The 24056-nt window shown below is 40.3% G+C and overlaps 1 protein-coding gene across 1 annotated transcript in view; it reads right to left on the bottom strand.

Moving 5' to 3' along the window:
* zswim6 (zinc finger, SWIM-type containing 6) overlaps window positions 1–24056 on the bottom strand; it is a 51824-nt gene that overhangs the window by 21126 nt on the left and 6642 nt on the right. Inside the window, exons 2-4 of the mRNA XM_058617217.1 lie at window positions 5025–5381; window positions 3892–4040; window positions 3625–3775 (exon numbers count right to left, since the gene is read on the bottom strand). Of these exons, the coding sequence (XP_058473200.1) occupies window positions 3625–3775; window positions 3892–4040; window positions 5025–5381 (657 nt within the window). The remainder of the gene's footprint in view (window positions 1–3624; window positions 3776–3891; window positions 4041–5024; window positions 5382–24056) is intronic.

The raw sequence follows: 24056 nt of genomic DNA on the forward strand, positions 1-24056 counted from the left end.
GTATAGCATGTCGTCCAAAATCAGTCAAAAAAGTCATAGGTTAGTATGTCGTCCAAAATCACCCAAAAAAGTCATAGTATAGCATGTCGTCCAAAATCTGTCAAAAAAGTCATAGTATAGTATGTCGTCTAAAATCACACAAAAAAGTCATAGTATAGTATGTCGTCCAAAATCACCCAAAAATGTCATAGTATAGTATGTCGTCCAAAATCACCCAAAAAAGTCATAGTATAGCATGTCGTCCAAAATCTGTCAAAAAAGTCATAGTATAGTATGTCGTCTAAAATCACACAAAAAAGTCATAGTATAGTATGTCGTCCAAAATCAGTCAAAAAAAGTCATAGTATAGCATGTCGTCCAAAATCTGTCAAAAAAGTCATAGTATAGTATGTCGTCCAAAATCACCCAAAAAGTCATAGTATAGTATGTCGTCCAAAATCAGTCAAAAAAGTCATAGTATAGCATGTCGTCCAAAATCAGTCAAAAAAGTCATAGGTTAGTATGTCGTCCAAAATCACCCAAAAAAGTCATAGTATAGCATGTCGTCCAAAATCTGTCAAAAAAGTCATAGTATAGCATGTCGTCTAAAATCACACAAAAAAGTCATAGTATAGTATGTCGTCCAAAATCACCCAAAAATGTCATAGTATAGTATGTCGTCCAAAATCACCCAAAAAAGTCATAGTATAGCATGTCGTCCAAAATCTGTCAAAAAAGTCATAGTATAGTATGTCGTCTAAAATCACACAAAAAAGTCATAGTATAGTATGTCGTCCAAAATCACCCAAAAATGTCATAGTATAGTATGTCGTCCAAAATCACCCAAAAAAGTCATAGTATAGCATGTCGTCCAAAATCTGTCAAAAAAGTCATAGTATAGTATGTCGTCTAAAATCACACAAAAAAGTCATAGTATAGTATGTCGTCCAAAATCAGTCAAAAAAAGTCATAGTATAGCATGTCGTCCAAAATCTGTCAAAAAAGTCATAGTATAGTATGTCGTCCAAAATCACCCAAAAAGTCATAGTATAGTATGTCGTCCAAAATCAGTCAAAAAAGTCATAGTATAGCATGTCGTCCAAAATCAGTCAAAAAAGTCATAGGTTAGTATGTCGTCCAAAATCACCCAAAAAAGTCATAGTATAGCATGTCGTCCAAAATCTGTCAAAAAAGTCATAGTATAGCATGTCGTCTAAAATCACACAAAAAAGTCATAGTATAGTATGTCGTCCAAAATCACCCAAAAATGTCATAGTATAGTATGTCGTCCAAAATCACCCAAAAAAGTCATAGTATAGCATGTCGTCCAAAATCTGTCAAAAAAGTCATAGTATAGTATGTCGTCTAAAATCACACAAAAAAGTCATAGTATAGTATGTCGTCCAAAATCACCCAAAAAAGTCATAGTATAGTATGTCGTCCAAAATCGGTCAAAAAAGTCATAGTTTAGTATGTCGTCCAAAATCGGTCAAAAAAGTCATAGTATAGTATGTCGTCCAAAATCGGTCAAAAAAGTCATAGTATAGTATGTCGTCCAAAATCGGTCAAAAAAGTCATAGTATAGTATGTCGTCCAAAATCAGTCAAAAAAGTCATAGTTTAGTATGTCGTCCAAAATCGGTCAAAAAAGTCATAGTATAGTATGTCGTCCAAAATCAGTCAAAAAAGTCATAGTATAGTATGTCGTCCAAAATTGGACAAAATGTCATAGTATAGTATGTCGTCCAAAATTGGACAAAATGTCATAGTTGACTTTATGGATGACATACTAAACTATGACATTCTTATAAAATGTTGGACAACAAACTGAACTAGGACATTCTGGTGTCATTTAGGACATTCGGCTATGAAATGTGAGTGGCATGGTGGTGTAGTGGTTAGTAATTGCTGGGTTCCATTCCAGGTCTGGAATCTTCTGTGGTATGTATTTATATGTTCTCCCTGTCTCTTCCATGCCGTACTAAAACAGATTGTGTTTTTTAAACACATGACATTTTTGACACACCAAAATGTTATAGTATAGTACAACATGAAAAAAATATTTTTAGTGAGACATTGGAGACATACTGAACACATAAATATACCAGACCTGGGATTGAACCCACCATATTCTTGCAACAGCAACATAGTTAAGACCTACTAATCACAACACCCCCATGTCACACAGGTCTAAGAGTAAATTGTCATAGTTTAGTCTGTCGTCCTAAATGAGACAAAAATGTCAAAGTTTAGTATGTCGTCCAAAATCTGACAAAAATTTCAAAGTTAGATGACTAATTTAAATCAAACAGTGCATTTGTATGTGAAAGTTACTGTTAAGTGACCACTGGCCCCCGAACATCTTCACATTATCAAATCTGGCCCTCGTTAAAAAAAGTGTGAACACCCCCTTCAAGTTTTAAAGGTTCAATCCACCCAAAATCGGCAGCAAGAAGCAGGCAGATCAAAATTTCGCCTCGGAATTTTCTAGTTTATAATTGCTGCTGTTGAATTTTCTTACACCCAACTGATGAATTAATTGACTAACTGCCACTGAGAGGACCTAAACTGCCACACAGGAGGACACTGGGTACAGACTGGAAGATAAAGGCACAGTGTTGAGGAACAATAAAGGACAAAATTAAATGCGAGAGGGGGGGATGGGTGGGGGGGCACAGGGAGAGGGAGCTTGAGAGGAAGAAGTGTATGGGGGAGGGAGGCTGAGGAATGGGGGGATGGTACCGGAGGAGAGAAGCTGTATCCTCTGTGTCTTTGTTAAAGCTGCAACCAAGGACAACAATGAGGAGGGAAAACAGCAGAGTGATGAAATGCAGAGCAACAATTTGAGGGAGTGTCAGGGAAAACAATGAAAAAAAAACCAGAATCTGAACCTCCTACAGGCTGATTTATCATATATTAAACAGAGGATTAGTGGCGGAGTATTTAACTGTGTTTATTATGCGTCTCCATGTTCAAGAGCAGCCTGTACAACCTGTTTCCTCGCAACTTTTCATGGGAAAACATAAAATACGTCAAAAGGCCGTTAGTGTTTTTGGCTCCTGACCACGGGTAAAACATTTTAGCCGGGTCACAATTATTGGTATTTATTAGTGAGTGTTTTTAACAGGGTTCACCAACGGAGACAGTTTTATTAGATCATTTAAAATGAAAAAGTGGAAAATTGCCAAAATGTATTTGTAATTGTGGCTTCTCTCCTCCTATATGAACCATCTACTGCACCTTCAGCTTTATGCTTTCAGTGTAGCTGAAATAATTGCTAGGCTTTGTTGCTCTACACTTTTGATAATTGTCGATAAAACGCAACAAGTCATGCAACTCTTTTAAAATCCGCTCAAGCGAAAGGTTCTAGTCGTTTCTGTGTAACCACACACCTCCTGTTGACTCTCTATGTTGTATAAAACCAGATCGGCTTGTTTCTCTTTGTCAGTGTTACATTTTCTTTGTTTTGATAATGGATAGATTTGATCAGATCGTTGAGGAGGAAGGGGAAAAAAAAAACAACCGCACTTGCAAAGTTTCCGCTTTAAGGGCTTAGAAACGTTGCACGACAGCGTTAATCATGCTTATATTTACACTGCAAGTGATGTTGAATTTATTGTGTGTGTTTCTTGGTTTGAAACTTTACCTAGTTCATCCCACAGTTGTCTGTACTTGTCAGTCATGGTGGTTCCCTGTTGCCTCCACAGCACTAGCCTGGGGTCGCCCATGAACTGCTCTGTGATCAGCGTTAACATGCGAGCGCCATTGGAGTCCCTCATCTTCAGCATCTCTCTCACCTATAGAGACAGGGGTGGACATTGTGGTTAAAGGTCGCCGTACAGCTGCCACAGTGCGTTGCATGATACTTGCTGGGCTGTCTTTGCGCGTGGTTACTCGCTCTGGAGGTCGTTACCTTGCTGAACAGTAAGTTGAGCTGCTTTCCTGAGCCATGGTACCCGCCCTGGGAGAGAAAGAGCTTCACCTGCTCTTGAACTTGTTCCTCGTCCAGATGCCAGCAGTTGTCATCATCCACACTGGCGCCTGCTGTCGGATCTGGAGCTCCTGCAACAGGTGACACAACAGTCAACAACACACTGCAATAGCTAGACCGCAAAAGCCAACTACACTGAGGGGCAGAACTGCTACTGGTTACATTTACCTAAGTAAATAAAAAGTGTAGAGCTTTAAAAGTTTCAGAGTCAGTGTTTATGACTATCATCACAACCACAGAGAAATGTAGTTAACATAACAGCGTATACAATATAATCACATACTGTATCTACAAGATCAATAAGGAGCTGTAGAAACTATTGAATCATGAGAATCATTATTCAACCTCCATGACTTCTATCAGCTCAGATGTTTAAAAAAAGCACCCCACATTTTGGCCGACCTGAGCCGTGCTCCATTCTTTTTAAAAAACAATTTTCTACCATTTTTTGAACCAAAGAATTATTGATTACCAAGATGACTATGTGACACATAAAACATCGTATGGAAACAGTTGCTTTGACCACAAAATCACTAATATATGTCGACTGGATTACATGTTAAGCGGTGGGGTTTTGGAACAGTCACTGGCATAATACAGTCAATCCTGTAAACCCCCCAAAAGCAGCAGTTCAAAGACGTTTCCTGTTTCACACATTCCTGTGATGCATTCAAGTCAAAACTTGACCTGATTTTGACCCTGTATTGCTGCTTTGGGAGGACCACAAAGAGGACACTTTTGCTTTGTGAGGACAATTTGACTGCTACTCAAATGACTTTGTCTGAAGGGTTTTAAAGCTGAGGTCAGACTCCTGTTTAGGTTTGAGTTAGGGGGACTAGGGAATGCATGATACATTTACAGTACATGAAACAAACTTGTTTCCCTAAACTCTTTATATTTCCTGAATCCTGCCGTTGGACTTCCACTGACGCAAGACAGAGGAAATCCAACATGGCTAACTGCATTTGTGTGTTTCGCCCTGCATGCACATTAAAGACGAAAACACTCTGTTCTTCCAACAACAGCAATTCCAATCATCCAGATCCTCCACTCACCATGGACCTGGTTAATCTCCGAGTTCTGCGACAGTATTTCGTCTGCCAGTTTCTGTGCCGTTGGCAGCACCTCGGTGTGATGCACTGTGATCAGGTACTGTACAAACTTCTGCAGCTGATCTCTGTTCATTTGGAAAAGAGTCTCCGAGATAGGCAGGCGCAGTTTGACCTGCTCCGGCTTCCGTACTCGGTAAAGCGACAGTGCCACAACGTGGGAACAATAGAAGATGTCCTTGTTGCCACAGCTGCACGTCACCGCTGTGATTTTGCATCGGTCGAAGCTGACGCTCACGTTGCAGACCTGCTCCGGCTCCGTGGAGGTGGCAGGTTCTCTGACTGTGCCACTAAGGTGAAAACCTGCACAGAAACAAAGAAAAGAATTTGTGTTTTAAAATGGCAACTGATTTAATTATCGCAGAACCAAAAAATTATTTCAGGATCTCAGCTGTTGACGCAGTCCTTTTACAGTATATTGCTTTTTTTATGTCGTAAAAAATCAATGCAAAAACGCTCGCTTGGAATCAGCAAAGCAAAAAAATACAGACTTTTTGCATATTAAGAATTTAAGAGGAGACGGTTATAGCTGTAATCAAAAACAAAGCTCAAGAACAGTAAAAAAAATGTAAGGTAGTATGTTTAACCATAATATGTGGTATATAATGATATGAAATCATTATATTGAAAACACATTAGTAAGATGCACTATACAAACCAGGCACTCACATGTTATTATTACTCTTTAAGTTAGTGATCATACAGTATTAGCAAAGGCTTGTTTGTAAAAGCACATTGCAGGTATAGACTAGAGTGAGATTGCACATCATTTGAGGCCTTGAAGCGACTGATTAAAAACACTGTAGCCTCGCTCTTATCGCAAATCTCTCACCACCGTGGCACTGCCATGACTCGGCTGTGTGCTCGTTCAGACGGTAACACTTAATAACATACAAACTGGATAAATGAGAGTGGTGATGTAATGATTATTGCTGTTATTGGTTTAATATATAGTGCATACACACACATTGTACACTTTATAAATACCGTTAGCACATCATTCATGTAACATTTCCCCTATTTCTAGGATTTTTTGCAGTGTGGCAATGGTATTTTTATGTTGAGTAAATGATCTTGGTTCCTCCACACCACAGTTCTAACAGTACACTGCATGTTTATCATTGGCTCTTTGTTAAAATGAGAAGTGAAAGCACAGTGGTCAGTCAGGTTTATTTCCTTATCTGGAACAGCAAACATAGACACTTAAAGAAATATAAATTTAAGGTCGCACCCACATTAAAATCTGCATCTGTGACTCTCTTCAGCCTCTCCAAACACACACAGACCCATAAGGGTTTCAGCATGTGACAGGGTCAAAGGTTCATTAAACAATAGCAGGTCTCTGCCTGCAGTGAAGTGATCCCGTCAGTCTTAAGAGTAGGAGGAGGAGGAGGTGCTCAGGGTAAGGTAAGCACTGGAGGTGTTGTGGAAGGGAAATGAACAGGAAATGAGAATATTTGGGTCTTCCCACTCCTCTCCCAGCGGCTGTCGTGCTCTTATACTGTTAAGTTGTGTCAGTTGGAAGCACATTGTCAGGGATCATCATGGACCAGTTGATATTTCTTGAAGAAAAGATATTTATAAAGGTCATAAAGGTTTCTTGTTATGATCTTATCTGTTTTCTAATGAGGTAAAACCACCCTTTTCCCTGTTGGTCTTAACGAACCCGGTGCAGACGAATCCGTGCACACATCCAGATTAATTTCTTGTGGACTGTCGGCTGCACATGCTTTTTGGTGGCACTGTCTTTTCTTTGGTCGAAGGAAATAACGAAGAATGCTGTAACCATGGAAACTTGCTTTAGGTTACATGAGATAAACCACCAGTTCTCACCTATGTACGAGGTCGGCACTTAAAGAATACAAGAAAAAAAACAAATAAGGCTGATTCCCTGATAACATTTGCCACTACTGAAATAGAAAACGAGCTTGCACGCACATGCTTTTGCTCTGATCTTATTAACAGCAGCTATTTTGCCTTTTTTCCGTATCAAGTGTTTCACCTCGACATATGTTTCTATTCTGAGCTGTTGCCTGCTTGGTACACGTCCTCTCCATTTTCTGACCTCGGGGTCTACTTCAAAAAGCTGTGAATGTGCACTTACGACGATTAGTTACACCCATCTTCCCACCCTGGTTTGGCGTTCATGCAACAGACTAAGCCAGGATGAACTCAGTAGCATAGGTTAAGCCTCACTTTGTCAGATATCCTCGATTTGTGCAACGGCCTCCTGATTTCTTAAGATCAGTACTGGCAGTGGCTACAGAAAGTGTGTAAACAGAAGCTAGAAGAGCTACTTCCCTCTGAAATCGCTTAATTTAGACTGTAAGTCAAGAGCACCAGAACAAACTGCAGCCCAAAGATCGGTTAAACATGAACTGAACATTATAAACGTCATGAATAAAGATGAATTGCTGGACTCTTCTTCAGTGTTCCTAATAAACTGGCAACTGAACGTACATTCTATTATGTCACGCATGTCTACAGAAAAGCTTAAAAACACAAGCAGGGTTTTTCACCCTGGAACATCATCTGGAAGGTTTGATTTCCACTCAGATGTTCTCACACATGTGACACACTGCACAGAGCTGACACATATCCGCCCTGCTGTGTGGAAGGAGATTGTAAACAGTGTGGGTGTCTTGGGTTTTTTGTTGTTTTTTTTTTCTTTCTGAAAATGCGGTGCAACGCTGATCTGAGCAAAAACAAAAGAGGTGGAACGACGGCGTTTGTCTCGCTGATAGCGAAAGCGTCTGTTAGAGAAACGCGGCGATTCAGTTTAGCAGACACCTCACAGTAACGCTCACACACTTCCCTCAACCACCAGTCCACATCCTGTCTTTTTGAGTACACAAACACACACACACAGAAATGCATGGCACTCTGTTTCACAGCCCTGCCCCAGTCATGCCTGGCCCACAGCTGAACTACTGACGCAACAGAAAGAGAGAGGCTGACTCGAGGAGGAGGAGGAGGAGGAGGAGGAGGAGGAGGAGATGGCTGGAAAAATCGGTATGCCCTCAGCTGAGTATGAGTGTGTGTGTGTGTGTGTGTGTGTGCACATGCAGGAGTGTATGCTTGGCAGTGAGCCAAAGCCCTGAGCTCAGCATTCTGTAATGCACTTCCTCTGTGTGTGTGTGTGTGTGTGTGTGTGTGTGTCTGCACTTCACAACTTGCATAATACAGCTCTCTGTGCACAGCATGGCAACCAAACTTAACTCCTTCTTTCCCAATACAACAAAGTTTCAGGCAGCGTGCAACACTCGGAAACTAACTAAGAGCATTTACTCATGCACTGTACTGTAAGACATATTTTCCTATGTAAATACTGCACTTTTATTTGTCAGCTTTAAAAAGGTCGACTCACATTACGGATTAAGACAATTTCTTAAAACACCTAAGCAAATTCATTATAGCTTAATTTAGCCTCACCTTAAAGTTACAGAGTGACTCTCACACAAGGGTGTAATTATTATCCACTGAACTAATTTGCGTATTTTCATGCAAGTACACTGCAGGTTGCCAGGAACTGACATTCATCTTACTGTAATATAAGATGCTTGAATTCTCTTAAACTGTGTTCATCCACGTTATATACAGATCTTAGTTTGTTTTGTTTCACTTAGACCGATATCGTGATGTGTCACTATATGACTATATGTCTTGCAATATGTTAATTATCACAGAATAGTTGTATAATGATATTATTGATTGTGGACCATGTATCACATATTATACCTGTGATTCCCACCCCTAGTAAATTGGGTAAAAAAATACTTAAAGACTACAATCCAGCACAGTGTGGTATCAAAAGTCAAAGTAGTGTTAGTGATTTCTTGTTATGTCTACAGGTTGTCAAAAAACACACAAACAAAGGCCATTATAGCCTTGCACACCTTATGGTAGCATCTAAAAATACAACTGAACCCAAGCTGCTCTGCACATGTTCCACAGTTCCCACCCCTGAGTATAAAGTTGGCCTGTGAAAGAGCAGTGGCTCAGCTCCCTGCAGAGATCAGCCTGCGGAGGGGAACGTGAAGCCTGCTGAAGACTGTGGCTGCAGGGCAACATTCTCAGCTACGCTTCCAGAGCCTGCGTTAAACAGGAGTACCTGCACACAAAAGGCAGATAGACCTCCAACCCCCGTCTTCCTCCTCTTCCCTACATTAAACACAGGTATTCACATCAGCTTTCAAAGCTGGCCACTCAGGCATAAGTGAGCCTCTCAACCAAGGTGTGTGTGTGTGTGTACTTTTGATGACAATGGGGAACCTAATCTCTCACCCGTGGAGATGCAGGGGAACCTCTGGGGCTGTAGGAAGGTGAAGTAAACAACCAATCAATAGTCGGTGCGCACTGATTACCAACAGTCCTTAATGATGGTTTTTAGATGAGCTTCCTGTTGCGTTTAAAAATAACTTCTTGGTGTAGCTGTATCATTAACTGAGAACTGATCATCATCATGTGAAACGGGGTTTACTTGTGACTGGCTGATAATGTGCCTTATTTGGAAACGACACACCTTTAAAAGACCACAGGTTACAGAGCGCTGCTGGGATCAATGACTAAAGAAACACCACTGGTTCTCCATCATTTCTGGAAACACACAAACACGCCACAACCTGTGAACTCTGCGAAAAGTCTCAGGCTTGAGTTTGTGAATACCACAAGAATGTGAGGGGCAAGAGGGTGGTTATACGGAATTTGTCGTTGAACAAAAAACATAAAGACAGCATTCATTTTCTTTTCTTTACCACGAACCCCCTGCTTTACCTTTACAGCACGATGCAACATGTATGCATTCTGTATCAAAAAAAGGGTTTATATTTTATTTTAAAACCCTGCCACTGGAAGAAAATAAAACAGTTGGTCCTTTAATACAATTCCTGAAGCAAATCTCAGCTTACAGGTGCAGGGCACCTTAACATTCCGCTTCTGCTTGGTCTTTGTGAACAGAAACAATCAAACGTTATTTGTATGCTGCGAACTTCAGCTGAAAACGGGCTCTGTCCGTTTGTGTGCATACAGAAGCAGTGCGGGGGGGCGAGCAGCATTTATCCCGTCAAACTGATGAACTGCTAGGTTTTTTTGAGCGGTGCAGTTTTCACTTCTGAAACTTTCAGGGAGCGATTCTTTGTGCTTACGGGCATATTTACAACGTGTTTGGAGATTTACTAGCGGAATGTTGCTCCAAGTGTCGCCATATAAAACCAATCACTTCCTGTAAGAGGTGCAGACCTGTCACCTGGCAACACATGATCGAAAAGTGGCTACACTGAGAAACACTATTGCATTATATATAACATGGACGCAAACTGCACTACATACAGTTTAGGTCTGATGGATCTCAACTTGAAACGGCTATTCTGAGAAACAGCGTTATCACGGCTTGTTATCATAGCTAAGCACTGCTCATGTGTATAAGGGATGTGTTGGGGTGGACGTGGTGGGGGAGGGGGCTAGAGGAAGCACCTCCTTGCAAGCTCAGAATTGGGTCAATGGGGATTTGAGTTAACTGGGTCAATCTGTGTCCTTTAAGCTCCCTACACAGCATGACTATGCTAATCAGTGTTCTCTGTTTATTCCGTAAACTTTTTTAAGATGTTCTATTAAATTCCACCCATTTTGCTTTTTTTCCCCCACTGTGTTTGTGTTCACATTTTAGTTCTTCACCAACTTCAGATTTAAAAGCAGGAAAAGCAGAGTTGCAGCATCATAACTTAGACATTTATCAGCCTCTTCCAATCGAGCCTCCTGCGTTTGAAAGGCAAACTCTAGAAATGACAGACTGCGCTGAAATTCAACGAGGAGAAAGGAGTCCTCTCTGACCGAGTGGACAGAAATTCCTCAGCTTTGTCAGAAAAACAAGGTTCCACCTTTGCAATGCATGAGAAATTGTGACTGGCTTTATCACTCTGACAGGAAAACGACTCCGGTAGTGGCGGAGGACACCACTGAAACCACCGTTTTACAGCGGCTTTTAATTGATGCCATTCGGGCCTCCAGTGTAGGTCAGTCTGGACTGTAACTGGTCCCTGAACTTGTAGGCAGAATGAATGAAGAATCTGCCGGTGAGAGTGGAGGGGAGAAATCAAGAGATCGGGCTTTTAACGGCAAGCACTTGAGTAGAAACCTCTCAGCGGTTTTGATCCAAGCAGACCGCAGCGGTGCAAGAGAAAAGTTCGATCACAATAACCAGCGCACTTAGAGATCATACCCCACTGTCCTATGCAAGTTTTATATAATGTCATATAATGCCGGTGTCATGTGACGCAATCAAATAAGTGCTGCAATTATTATATATTGAATAACAGTTACAGGTGCAGGTAAGTTGGGTTGTTCTACTGTAGAGACATTTCCCATCAGATGGTTTCATGGTCAATTAATTCTTATTATCGACTAAAACAGCACAAATCATGTGTATGTATTTTTATTTTTGTTGTGGGTATGTGGGATTTGTGTAACCTGCCTTTTGCCCTATGTTAGCTGGGATTGGCAGCATTCCCCGTGACCCTCATGTGGAGGATAAAATGGTAGAAGAATGAATGAATGGTTAATTTCTTGTGAGATGTGTGTAATAAACACTCCGTCCACACAGAAAAATTGTCATTTTCAATGAGGGAATTTTACTTGTATTACAACTATACATTTATTTAGCTTTTCTCCTGTCACCACACTGCTTGCAATTCTTGTATCATAGTAAACATTTTTTGACAAAATGTGAAAGGATTTCCTCAAGACATTCCATGCCTTGCAGCAAAAAACCCAGGTAAGGGCCTTTCTGCATGGAGTTTGCATGTTCTCCTTATGTGTTAGGCTTTTCTACAGATTTTCCAGTTTTCTCTCATGGTCCAAAATCATGCAGAGTTTAACTGAACACTCTAAATTGCCCATAGGTTTGAATGCGACAGTGAATTATTAGTTGTTCATCTCTATATGTTGGCCCCAACCTACGACCCTCATTGTGGAGGATAAAACAGCTGAAAATGAATTAATTCATTCATTTTGCATAAGGAAGCACATTTGGCTTGAAACTTGTTTAAAATACTTTAAACGCATGTAACTTGATCAAAGGGGACAGTAATAATAATACTGACAAACAAACAAGTAGCAATTTCACAACTTTTTTGCATCATTGTGTCTTTGGTGGGACTAATAAGAGTCATCGGAGGTTTGCCAACCACCTTCTACAGGGACTGAAGAGAATTTTCCCCTCCTCGTCTTTCCTCCCATTTAAAAGCATTTGTTTGAGTGCTGCGTGTTCCTGGTGTGCTCAGTGAAAGTCATTTGTTTAGCCTCAGAGGACCATCAGCAGGGCCAGCCAGTGCCTCTCTCTCTCCAAATGCATTTGTTTCCACTCCTGAGATCCACCACAGAGAGTCTCCACAGACTTCCTGCCTGAGCTGCACCGCTGCTGCTAATGAGCCCAGGAATCCCATGAAGACAAATAAAAATCAAATAAAAGCTTTTAAGTGTTTGCTTACATTAGGTTATTAAATCTTCCTTCAAGATGTGATCGGAGTTAGTGAATATTCTCTGAATCATCCACATTAAAAGGAACAGTTTGGCATTTTCTCGCTCAGAGTAAGATGCAAACAACACGGCTCAAGTTTATATGTCATAAATGACCCCGGGGGAATTATACTAGCTTAGCATAAAGACACCACAAGGGTAAATAGCTATCAAAAGGTGGCGAAAAAAAACAATTAGCTGCACATGTAAAGCTAACTGTTTTACAAATAACATCTGATTTATTTTATCAATACAGAAGCCAAAAATGCTACAATGAGACGATGTGAACAGAACAAAGCAGTCTTTATGCTAAACTAAGCAAAGCTAACTGGCTGTTTACTACACCGCCTTCACTGATATGAGAGAGTTAAGAGGATAATTTTATACTTGCAACTTAAATAAAAAAAAAGGTCCAATGAAAAACAAAAGATAAAATGGCAATAAATGAAAATTATGAAGCTACAGCTACTAGCTGCAAGGGTTAGCTTAGCATAGAAACTAAGGTGCCATCCACGCAGAAATAGGTTTAGGTGAATATGCATGCTTTTTGTCAGAGAGGGCGTTCCGTCCACACAGAAAAGGTGTGTTCGGGTATTTTTTGAAAACGCATTTTCATGTACACAGCAAATATGCTACTTTAGGAAAACGATGATGTCATAGTCCCAGACAGGAAAAGTTGTTTACCAGCAGAACATGACAAAATAAACAAGTGAAGAATTATTGCAGCTAATGTCAGTGGTAGAGATGAAGGTAAACTCCGTCCTCTAAATTACGTACACCATGTTTATGATCACATTAACTGACCAAAATAACCAGAAAGAAAAACAACTTCATGTGGGAACCAGCAGTAGAACAGAGAAGCAGGCCAACGTGAGGCCGATGGGAGAAGCTCACTGTGGGAACAGATGTGTTGGGAAGGATCAGGTCCCCGAGTGGATGAAGTTAACTCAGTAACCTGGCTGCTCCTTCAGCTCATGTGGGATTGTGGTGGTGTAGCTCCAGCTGTTTTCTGCGTTTACTTTTCCTTTTATTGCCCCCATTTCCCTCCACTGGACCACTATCTCCTGAGATTCCATCTGTATTCTGCCACAGTCTCAGTGTAGCTACATGTGTATTTTTGTAGTCACAGTCGTTTCATCTTCTAACTGCCAACTATTTTGATACTTAGATAATCATTATTATAATGTTAAATTCTTGTTTTTACCACAAAAAAATCATTGGGATCGGTGTAAATATTAACAGTCGACTTCCTGGTTTGACACTATCACATGTCTGATCCATGTAAATGTCACATATTTCCTTTTTGTTACTGCTGGAAAAGGATGAAGATCATATTCTTCATTTCCATTCCAAAAAAAATGACAAGACACAAAAGTCACAGATGCGGAAGAGGAGGAAAACAAACCTATCTTTTCAGAATTAAGACATTTTGCAATATTTTATGGAACAAGAGGTGATTTGACGGATTAATCAATAACAAAAATATTACTTTGTAGTCATAGATGAAAGTATTACAACCATCTGGGATTATTGATGCATTCATAGCACTTTGATTCCAACAAACAGTCTAGAACCTAAATATTATCAGCAGAACAACAATTGTCCACAAAGATCAGGCAAGATCAACCCTTCCCACTGAGCATATTTTTACATCTAACTATTCACATCCCACATTTGCATAAATATAAATACGACTGAGGCCAGAGCTGATATAAAGAGAGACTCAAGAGCGTTAACTACTTTACTGTTATTGCATTCAGTTAAATTAAGACTCAGACCTGACTGAAAGATTTAAATGTGGGTCAAGTCTCGTCTAGTCATTCACTGTATCTAACACAGTGCCTTTTGGTAGAGTTGACCAATTTCATTTCTAGGTTGACCAGTGGAATGAGAAAGGAGGATTTATACATACGAGTCTGTTAATCATAAACACAACATGTGTGTGGTGTGCGCTTGAGAAGCTCAGGAGCACATAAACTGCAAGGTGACGTGATGAAGCCCATCCCAGCTGAACAGTGAAGCACCTCCAGCTGGTGAATGAGATGCGGAGGGAGGAGAAGGAGGAGCCGGTTGGTTTTGACACAGAATGAAGAGATAAGGTGGGACGACAGAAACCAAAGTATCAACGTGTCCAGACAGAGACCAAGTAGAGTGATTTTAATACAACTGTAGTAGTATTGTGTATATTCTGGTCCAGTCAGACCTGCTGTTGAAGCACAGTCATTCCTCACTCAGAAATGTTGAACAAGCTGTAATGTCTGTTCAGCCTAAATAGAAGAGGAGGTTGAGGGTGTGTAAATCTGGTTTGATGTCTGCCATGATAAGGTGTGACCTGCATCCTGTTTTAGGAGCAAGGGGCCCCTCCTCCGCAGTGACGCTATAGGAAAGTATTCTTTCCTATCACAGGCACGGCGTTGTGGTGATGCACTGACAGTTTAACGGCTGATCGCAGTCACACAGAGACAAGAACAGGCCTCGGGTATTTCGCTGGATTAGTAGATCAGTAAACACATTTAACATACTTATTCAGCTGGATCCTGGTTTTTCAGTTCTACCTATAATGTGACCATGCAGCTTATTCTCAAGAATCGTGACTAAGCCCCCACAGGAGCTGCAACAAAAGCTGATTAATAAGTAAGTTGACTGAAATAAAATGAATCAGCGATGACTTTTATGACGGATGAAATATGCCCAGTTTGTCCTCATTTTACGCTATAATAAAGTGCATATTTTTAAATGATGCTTTCAATCGAACAAAACAACACAATGCTGGTTGATGAGATGGAGGAAAACATTTTTTCTTTGCTATGTGAAAAGGTGCAAATCCTCGACACTCACATTTTGAATCTTTGGTATTTAAAACATGTAGAAGCAGCCTCTCTATACTTTCCACGTTCCTTGCTCGCAGAGTTACATATGTCTCGAGTTCACACATACATGCCTATGGTTCCATTCATACTAAAACCAGGGTCCATGTTGGTCTGACATTCCAGACCTCACATCCCACTCCAATTTGACACATATGCTCCACATAGTCACAAATTTCGGGCTGCAGATGGACGTCCGCATAGGGGTCCATTCGTACCATAGCTGACTGCAGACTTTGGAACATAAGAATTTGCCTGTATGAGGGACTTACTCACTCTCCGGCAGCAGCTAGCCACACAGTTCACACACATCAACTACGAACACATGAAATTTAAGTAAGACTACGTCGGACCAAGATGAAATCAAATCATCATGTAACGAAAGGAAAAACACACAATTTTAATCTGTGTAATTTAGTGTAATTCGTGTACACATTGTATCTTAGTCCTTTAAATTATTTGTATATGTGCATTATTCATTTTTTGTTTTGTAGGCCCGTTTTATTTTTCAACTGACATTAGAAAATAACTTTTCTATAACCCATCCACTTATAATAAAACATTATTTCAATGCATTAAATTTGATTTGAAATGATGTTGCGGACTACACACAGACAATGATGCACGTAAGTATATTGGTCGTTACCACTTTACCACTAACCACAACTACACTTGTAAGACATCATGATGTTGCAGACCTTGGCATTGAGGACATTTTCTCTATGTGCACCTCTTGGAATTTCGACAACACCTGATTTAGATGATCAGATTGATGAAACAACTGATATTGAGTGCAAAAGCGTCACGTTTTAAACAGTAATGATTGCCACAAACAGTAATACTAACTGTTAAGCTAACGGCCATACAATGAATGTGTGTTGTAGCGACGTACTGGAAATGGCAGCATCTCAAGCACTTAGTCTTGTGTTTCCCCTGATAGCAAACGAAGCCCAAGCTGATAAAAAAACAGTGTGCATTGCAGAGTCATTTGACCTGGGAGTGAATGCCCATTAAACACATTCCCACTAGTGAAAAACCCTGTTTAAAGCCAGCATACAACTGGTTTTGGGACCAGTGAGAATGGGGTATCAGATTGATAGAAATTTGAATGCCTTTACACAAGTTATAAAATTACTGTCCAAGGTTGTTGTGTATTGCTCAACATTGGTTGGAAACAAATGGACTGAACTAGTGAACTGTACACACTGGTCCCAGAGTATGCTACTAAAATGCCAGGGGAACACTGATACTTCCGCATTAGCACCAATATTGTTAAAAATAATAGTATTTCAATCTAAGGTTCCCCTTTTTCAGAATTATTTTGAATAATCATCCACTTGTCTCAGCATTTTCTACTCCCCTCATTTTAATTCATCTGATCATCCTCTCTCCACTTCACTGCATGAAAAGGCCAGTTGATACAGTCCTGTACCAACACTGCTCATGTTTAACAGATGAAAACATTGACTGTATGTGTGGAAACATACCAGATTAATCTCCCAGGCTTGTGAGACCTTGTGGCTGAGGTAGGTGTGCTGTAATGTATGTGCCTTGTTGAGCAACAGGTTACCCGACATTAACTGATAGTTAAGCAAATAAATACACAGTCATTACTTTTGATCATTATCGGATTATCTGCTGATTGTTTTCTTTATTCAAAAAGGTTCATTATATTGATTCTAGCTGTAAAGACAATATGAGCTGACTCGTCATGGAAAGTTTGACTCAACATGTGAAACAGTCAGTGGCTCTGAAATATCAACGTTTCTCAAGTCATGTTTAATTTTCCCACGGGTGATGGTACAATGTTACACGCTAACGCTGAGGGTTGGATTGAATCAGAGTCAAACTCTGTAGGTGAGCAATGAAAAGGTCAAGCAGAAACAAAAATATCTTGTTCTCTCATAGCAACTCAAAGGCAACAAATGAACTACAACCCCAAGGTGGATTTCAGCATGGCGTGTGGAGAAAGTTGATATAAAATAAGTTAATTCATTTGAACTAGAGCTGCAACTAAGGATTATTTTCTCGATCAATTGTTTGGTCCATAAAATATCAGAAAACCTTAAAAATTGTTGATCATCTTCGTCAAATCTGGAAATGATGATGTTCTCAAATGTCTTGTTTTGTCCACAAACCAAAATGATTCACTATTAATGATTCCTTTGTTATCCAGAGCAAAGAAATGAAGAAATGAGGTATCATCTTCTTTTTGTTGACACTTAATAGAATAGAAACAACAAATCATGGTAATAAACTGCAGAATAATCCACAAGGAGTTTATTTGTCTTGTAGGTCATTTTGTAAATACAGTGTAATCTTGAGTAAAAAACAAAAATGGGAATAGGGAGTAGAACGTCTCGAACCAGAAGAAATGCAGAAACTCCTCATAACTGGAGCTTAGTGATTGTATCACTTTTGTTTATAAAGAAACATAAATGGTTAATCACTTAATCGGTCACCTATTTGTACAACCATGAAACCATAAAGTCATGGGAATCTATCACATGTGGCAGCAGAGTTGTGCAACAGTTTGCCTGGAAGTGTTTGGAAAATGGATACATGATCAAACGGGTGCGTCTTAAAAACCTGGTTTTACTTGTCTAAACTTTAGCATGCTGTGCCCGTTGAGACATCAAGGCACTCGCCCAAAAGCAGCAACACATCTCTGAGTCAGATGCTCTGCTGGAGGTTGGGGAATGGCCCGCAGTTACAGTTGGACCAGGAGAACGAGATCATTTGCGTGCTGTTGCAGATACACGGGCCATTTAAAAGGTAAAGCATGCCGAGCAGCAGAGTGATAAACTTAAGCAGAGAGGAGATTCCTGAGGAACGAGCTGAAGCCAGAGGCAGATGCTCTGCCTGTAGTGATTAATTGTGAAAGAATTCCGCTATGTGAGCATAAACCACTAAACAATCCAAATTTGTGCTGTAAATATGTTCTATGTCTTGCTTCCCAGCAAGCATGTCCATAGCCCCTTTTCCACTAGCACGGCTCACCCCGTTATTTTGCTTTTCCTTTAGTGATAGTACCTGGTACTTTTTTAGAACCTGCTCAGGTGAGGTTGCAAGCGAGCTGAGCCGATACTATGTGTGACGTCATTAGACTCAAAGTGCCGTCACAGGAAGAGGCGTGAGCAAGATGTCGGACACTAGAATCAAAGCAAACAATGGCAAACTGTATCAGTTAAAAAGAATTAACAATGGAATGGAAAACCAACCAAACCGCGTCGAGTCGTGCCAACCTGCTCGGTTTGTGACCGTCTCAACAAGACTTCAAGCTTTCTTTGAGAATAAACTGCGGGCGTTTGCCTCGACTATAGTAATATTCCTAATGGTAGCGCAAAGAAAATATATACAGTCTCAAACCAAATCACTACACTCAATGGAGACTATTGTCGATTTCTGCCAATAAACCCTCCTAATTGAAGGCTATGGGTTAACATACTGTATTGTCCTATAAGTCCAAGTGAAAGTTGATACCTGCAGGCTTCAGACTGACTGACATTTGAGGCAGCTACACTGACACAAGCCAACACGGCGGTTACATACTGGTTCTCCTTATACAGTACATTTCTCTAACTGCTATGATATATGTGTTTCTGGAGCCTGTAGAGACGAGGGAGGAGAGGACCATCAGTCTTCATTAAACATGGTCTGGCACTGAGCTACGAGGTAACAGCCTCTGATGGATGGCACCTTTAAGTTCCCATTAAAAGGTGAGCATTGCTCATAAGCAGCTTCTGATTAACACTGGGGCTGGGAAGGTGAGCCATGTGATCCACAATGACAAAAGCTGGTGCTTCTCATTCAGGCTGCGCCACTTGAGCACAGTCAGGCCCTTCAGCAAACACTTTGATTCTCATTTTTCTTTTTTGCTCTCTCTCTCTGGCTCTGTCCATACTACTCTGTTTTCGTTTAAAAAGGCATAAATTCTGCTCCAGATACGCCCATCGTCTACATTACCCTCGCCGTTTAGAGCCCTGTTATGTTTGAAAAGTGCTGGACAGTTGAAAAGGGAGACCTCTGGAAATTAGGACACAACAACCCACATTTGCTGATTAGTGTCCATCAGCTGTGACTCAACTATCAGCAGTGAACAAGAAGCTCCTTTAATATTTAGTTCAGTTTCACATCGTCATCAGTCTTATAAAAAACCTATACGTGTTAGTATTACTTTCTGACACTAAGCAAACAACTGCAAAGGAGCAGAATGGGCATGTTTAGTGTACCTGAAAATAAAAATAGGCTGGATGTAGCCTCTCTTTCATCTTGACTCAATCCAGGTGACAGTCACCGTATTGACCACGTACGTCTGACTCTGGCTCCATAGGTGATTCTGTATCCCTCTTTAAGTCAGTGCTATTGACTCAGTTTCCTGTTGATCTTTTTACATCCCAGACAAACAAACAGCGAATGGTGAGATGGATTATGCCATGGTTCTGTTTGTTTTGTGCGCACTGTACACGTTAATCGTGAGTGGCTCTTCTCCGCAGCGTTTGCCGATGCCATGGTGACTTCAGAGAAGTTGTGCTTTTATGAAGAGCTGATGAAACGCTCCCAGCACTTCACCTGTTAACTAAAGTGCTCTGTTTGCAGAGGTCCGAAGGGCGCTGCTCAGCAGAGACCACCTCCTGAGGCCCAGGTTCTCAGAGAGGTGAGGACAGGGGCAGGCTTTGACTTGCTATGACAGCGCCGGCTTTAATAAACCTCCCCAAACGCCTCCAAGAAAAGAGAATGTTTCTACAAACTCTGAGAGGCCAAGGTGTGCAGAGGTGAGGGAGTTGATCTTTTATTTGCTCGGCAGCAAAAATAATCAGCAGCTATGTTTTTAATTCCTCGTGTGGGAATTTGTTAAGTTTCGTATGACTTGTGATAGTAAATCTGAATGCACCTGCGACTAGTAATCATTTTTATTCGTAGTAAAACTAATATATTGTCATCTACATACTTATTAGGTCTGTAAAACGGCAAAAAAAAGGCATACTAGTGAAGAAGAGTATCATCTCAGAGTGATTCATTGAAATATATTGTTTTATTTGACCAAACCACATTGACTCACTGTCTCAAGATTTAAAAAAATATATATATATTAATTAATTGGTTAATTGATACTAATTGATTAGATGACAAAGACACATTTAAGACATATTCTGCATATTTACCAGCTCCCATCTTCATTAGTACAGCTCTAGGAATTATCATTTATTCTATACATAGCAAAACATCACACTGGATTTAATGCTTGTTTTAGTGTCTTCACATTTCCTTGTTTTTTTATCAACCAGGAGAACAAAGTCAATCTGTTACAGAAGACAAAGAAAAGCAGAAGATTCAACTGAGCAGCTCAAACAAGATATTGTACGCCAATTTTCCCAGAAAAAGATGACAAACTATTAATTGACTATCAAAATATCCACAGATTGATATTAATTCCTTTTTTTTTACAAACTAATAAATTGAGAAACATATCTCACAGATGAATCCATAATGAAAATAGTAGCTGTCCATACTACATGTGTCATATAAGCTACATGCCAATGAGAACTAAACAGGATTTACCGAGACAATTGCGCTGGGGCGGAGGAGAACAAGTTGCTCCCCTCCTCCATCCGCCTGTCTGCTACGCCGCTTCTCCTCTACCTCCAGTTGAAGGTTAATGATGAAGGGATATATGGCAGAGGAATACAGATCAGGGAGACGTGGATGGATGTGGAAAGAGGGTAAAAACATTCGGGGGGGGGCCAGCTGTGGTGGGAGACCAGGTGCACATCTGAACTATAATGCCAAACCTAAACCTTTTAAAGATGTTGATTCAGTTTGGTACAGTTTGGTACAGTTTGGAATGGTAAAGCCCTGGGCCAGGCTTGCGTTTCAACTGAGAACATGGTAGGTCGGGCGACATATTTAGCGTGATGTAGTACCGACGTGATGACAATAAAAACTACATCGAATGTGACACAAAAGACAAGAATGGCTGGCTGCCGTTTGCTGGTATCGTCTCCTTTTTTTGAGCCCCAACTTCCATGGGATATTTACATCGGTTGTAGAGGGGTGAGGTTTTTCTGTCACCCAATCAGCTGACTGTTGTGGGTGGAGCCAGTTAAACTCCAGCTTGACCTCACTGCATTTACTCTGTTACCCAGAGGGAAAGGTGCCAAAAAATGGAACCCTTGGGGCTGGTTATTTTGTTACTATTCCTAATGGAAACGCAAAAGAATGACATGCCATACTGTACCAAACAGAAACACGGCTTAAGACAAAGAAATTTAATATTTTTGAATAGTAATTGATTATCAATTAATGTGATGCTAGTCCAATATAAATTACCGTAAACATAAATACTGCTTTTTTTTTTGATGGGCGGCGTATGTAGGTCTATACACACTACATACCTGCTGCCCCTGCTGCCACAAATGTGGATTAATCCGCTGTTGAATATAGTCTCCAGTGTTCCAAAGCTAAAAACTACCATCCAAACTTTATTAAACAATACAACTATCAGACTTTGTTACAATCCTACACATTTCAGGCAGATTTCTTCCCAAATTCCTTGCCGTATCCGACACGGAGTTGGAAAATACTAGGGCAGAACACTTAAACCAGTAACATCTACAGGAAAACACACACAGTTGTAGAACAAACACCAAATACCGCTGTTTCAATCTGTGAGACTCCTCCTTTTATTTATTTATTTTTTAAATAATTTCACACAAGTAGAGTCAATGTAGTGGAAAACCATACTTCAAAGTGGCAGGCTTTGCCAGAGGCTGGCCTCATGCGGGCACTCGCCTCAAAGAGTACGTGATGTTGCACCAATAAAAATCGATCTTGCAGCGCAGAAGCATATTGAGGTGCTATGCATACACCATTAATGCTGATCAACAGCCTAAAAGCCTGAGCATGTGCGCGCACTCTCAGCATTCCTGCATTCCTCCTACCAATTCATTGATTCTTCATAAAATTGCAGATGAGAGAGCGCTAGCAGCCAGTAATCAGTGTATACAAGACGCCTGAGGCTTCATGTAAGCATCAGTGAGTCTGTGTGTGTGTGTGTGTGTGTGTGTGTGTGTGTGTGTGAGTGTGTGTGTGTGTGTGTGTGAGAGAGCCAGAGAGCTAATGCAGATTAGTACTTTGATATGCTCGCAACGTCAGTACACGCCGCCCATGTTAAACTTTTGAATGAATAAATGTTTGCGATTCGCAGGTTTGTGATGCTGAAGAGCGTGCACCGATCTCATCAACAACTCAAATCAATACTTTGGTCAATAAAATGCAAAAAAGTAATAAATGTCAATATGTTCTCAGCCCATTGTGACATTTTCCACCTCATGTGCAAGATATTCACTTAAGAAAGACGTAACAGCTGAAACTAATGATTATTTTTATCGTCCAATAATCTTTCTTGATGATAAGCATTGATTAGTGTCTCCCTTGTACTAATGATGCATGATGATGTCTGTCCTTAGAGGAGCACAGAAATTAGAAAAAATATGTAATTAAAAAAAACAACACTCAAATATATATTTAAATGGTCATACACCTTTTCCCCGGTCAAATTCAAGCACTTTTAAGGTTATTTTTCAGGCTTCTCCAGCACTTTGCCGCTGTGGTAAATTAATGTGAATATATACATACTCAAAATTATTATTTCACTCATTTTTATCACAATAAAAGAAGTGGAATGTTGCTATAAACAACCAAAATCGTGTTTTATAATCACACATAAGTGAGGTCCAGGCCCGGATTTCATTTAGACTCTTTGACTTATTTTACTCCACCATCTAATAAGCAAACTATTCAGCCAATTAGCTCTTTATGCAAAAGAAATGCAGTCACTTTATCCAAAATGTAAGCACACAAAGCTGAAATTAGACAGCTATTTTTATTATTTTATTTTATAAAAACACAGATTAATTATTTTCCAAATAGTTTGTGATTGTGAGTATTAGACAATTAATGGATAGATTGATGTACCCCTACTAAGGACTGGGTGATCACCCACACGTTCTTTAACAGAACAGGTGAAGCTTTGGCTCAACTCTGGTCGATCTCATTCCACTGATGACAGATGTGCACCAGAGAGACCTGGTGAGATTTCACTGTGTGGTGAAACTATTCAAAGCTGTCAAACAAAGCCAACCTCACATCTCACCACAGAATCAGAAAGGAGCACTTGCTTGAGCATCACATGACGAAATGTGAGGTAAACCTCAGAAACGTAAGATCACGGGTGCAGCGGCAGGACTGTGACGGACCTGAGGACAAAGTCTTAAATTCTACACTTCAGCGTAGCCTACAAAATAACTGTCACACTGACGTAAACGCAGGTCTGACCATTTGACATCTGGTAAACTCTCTCTTTCATGAAGTGACTATCTAGTAAATAAGAAAGTTACATATCGGACATATTTACATTTTAAAACCTAGTTCTTTTAACTGCTTGAGAAATGTTAATCATTAGTTGCATCCTTGGGTCCTTCATCTCTTGGGTTGCTTTCATTCCACACAGTTTGGGGAAGTAAAAAAAAAAAAAGGAAGGAAGAGGGAGTATTCCCATTTCTTCACGGTCAACAAAGGCCTGACTGCTAACAGCTAA

Source organism: Solea solea, chromosome 19 (genome assembly GCF_958295425.1).
Source record: "Solea solea chromosome 19, fSolSol10.1, whole genome shotgun sequence".
NCBI lineage: Eukaryota > Metazoa > Chordata > Actinopteri > Pleuronectiformes > Soleidae > Solea > Solea solea.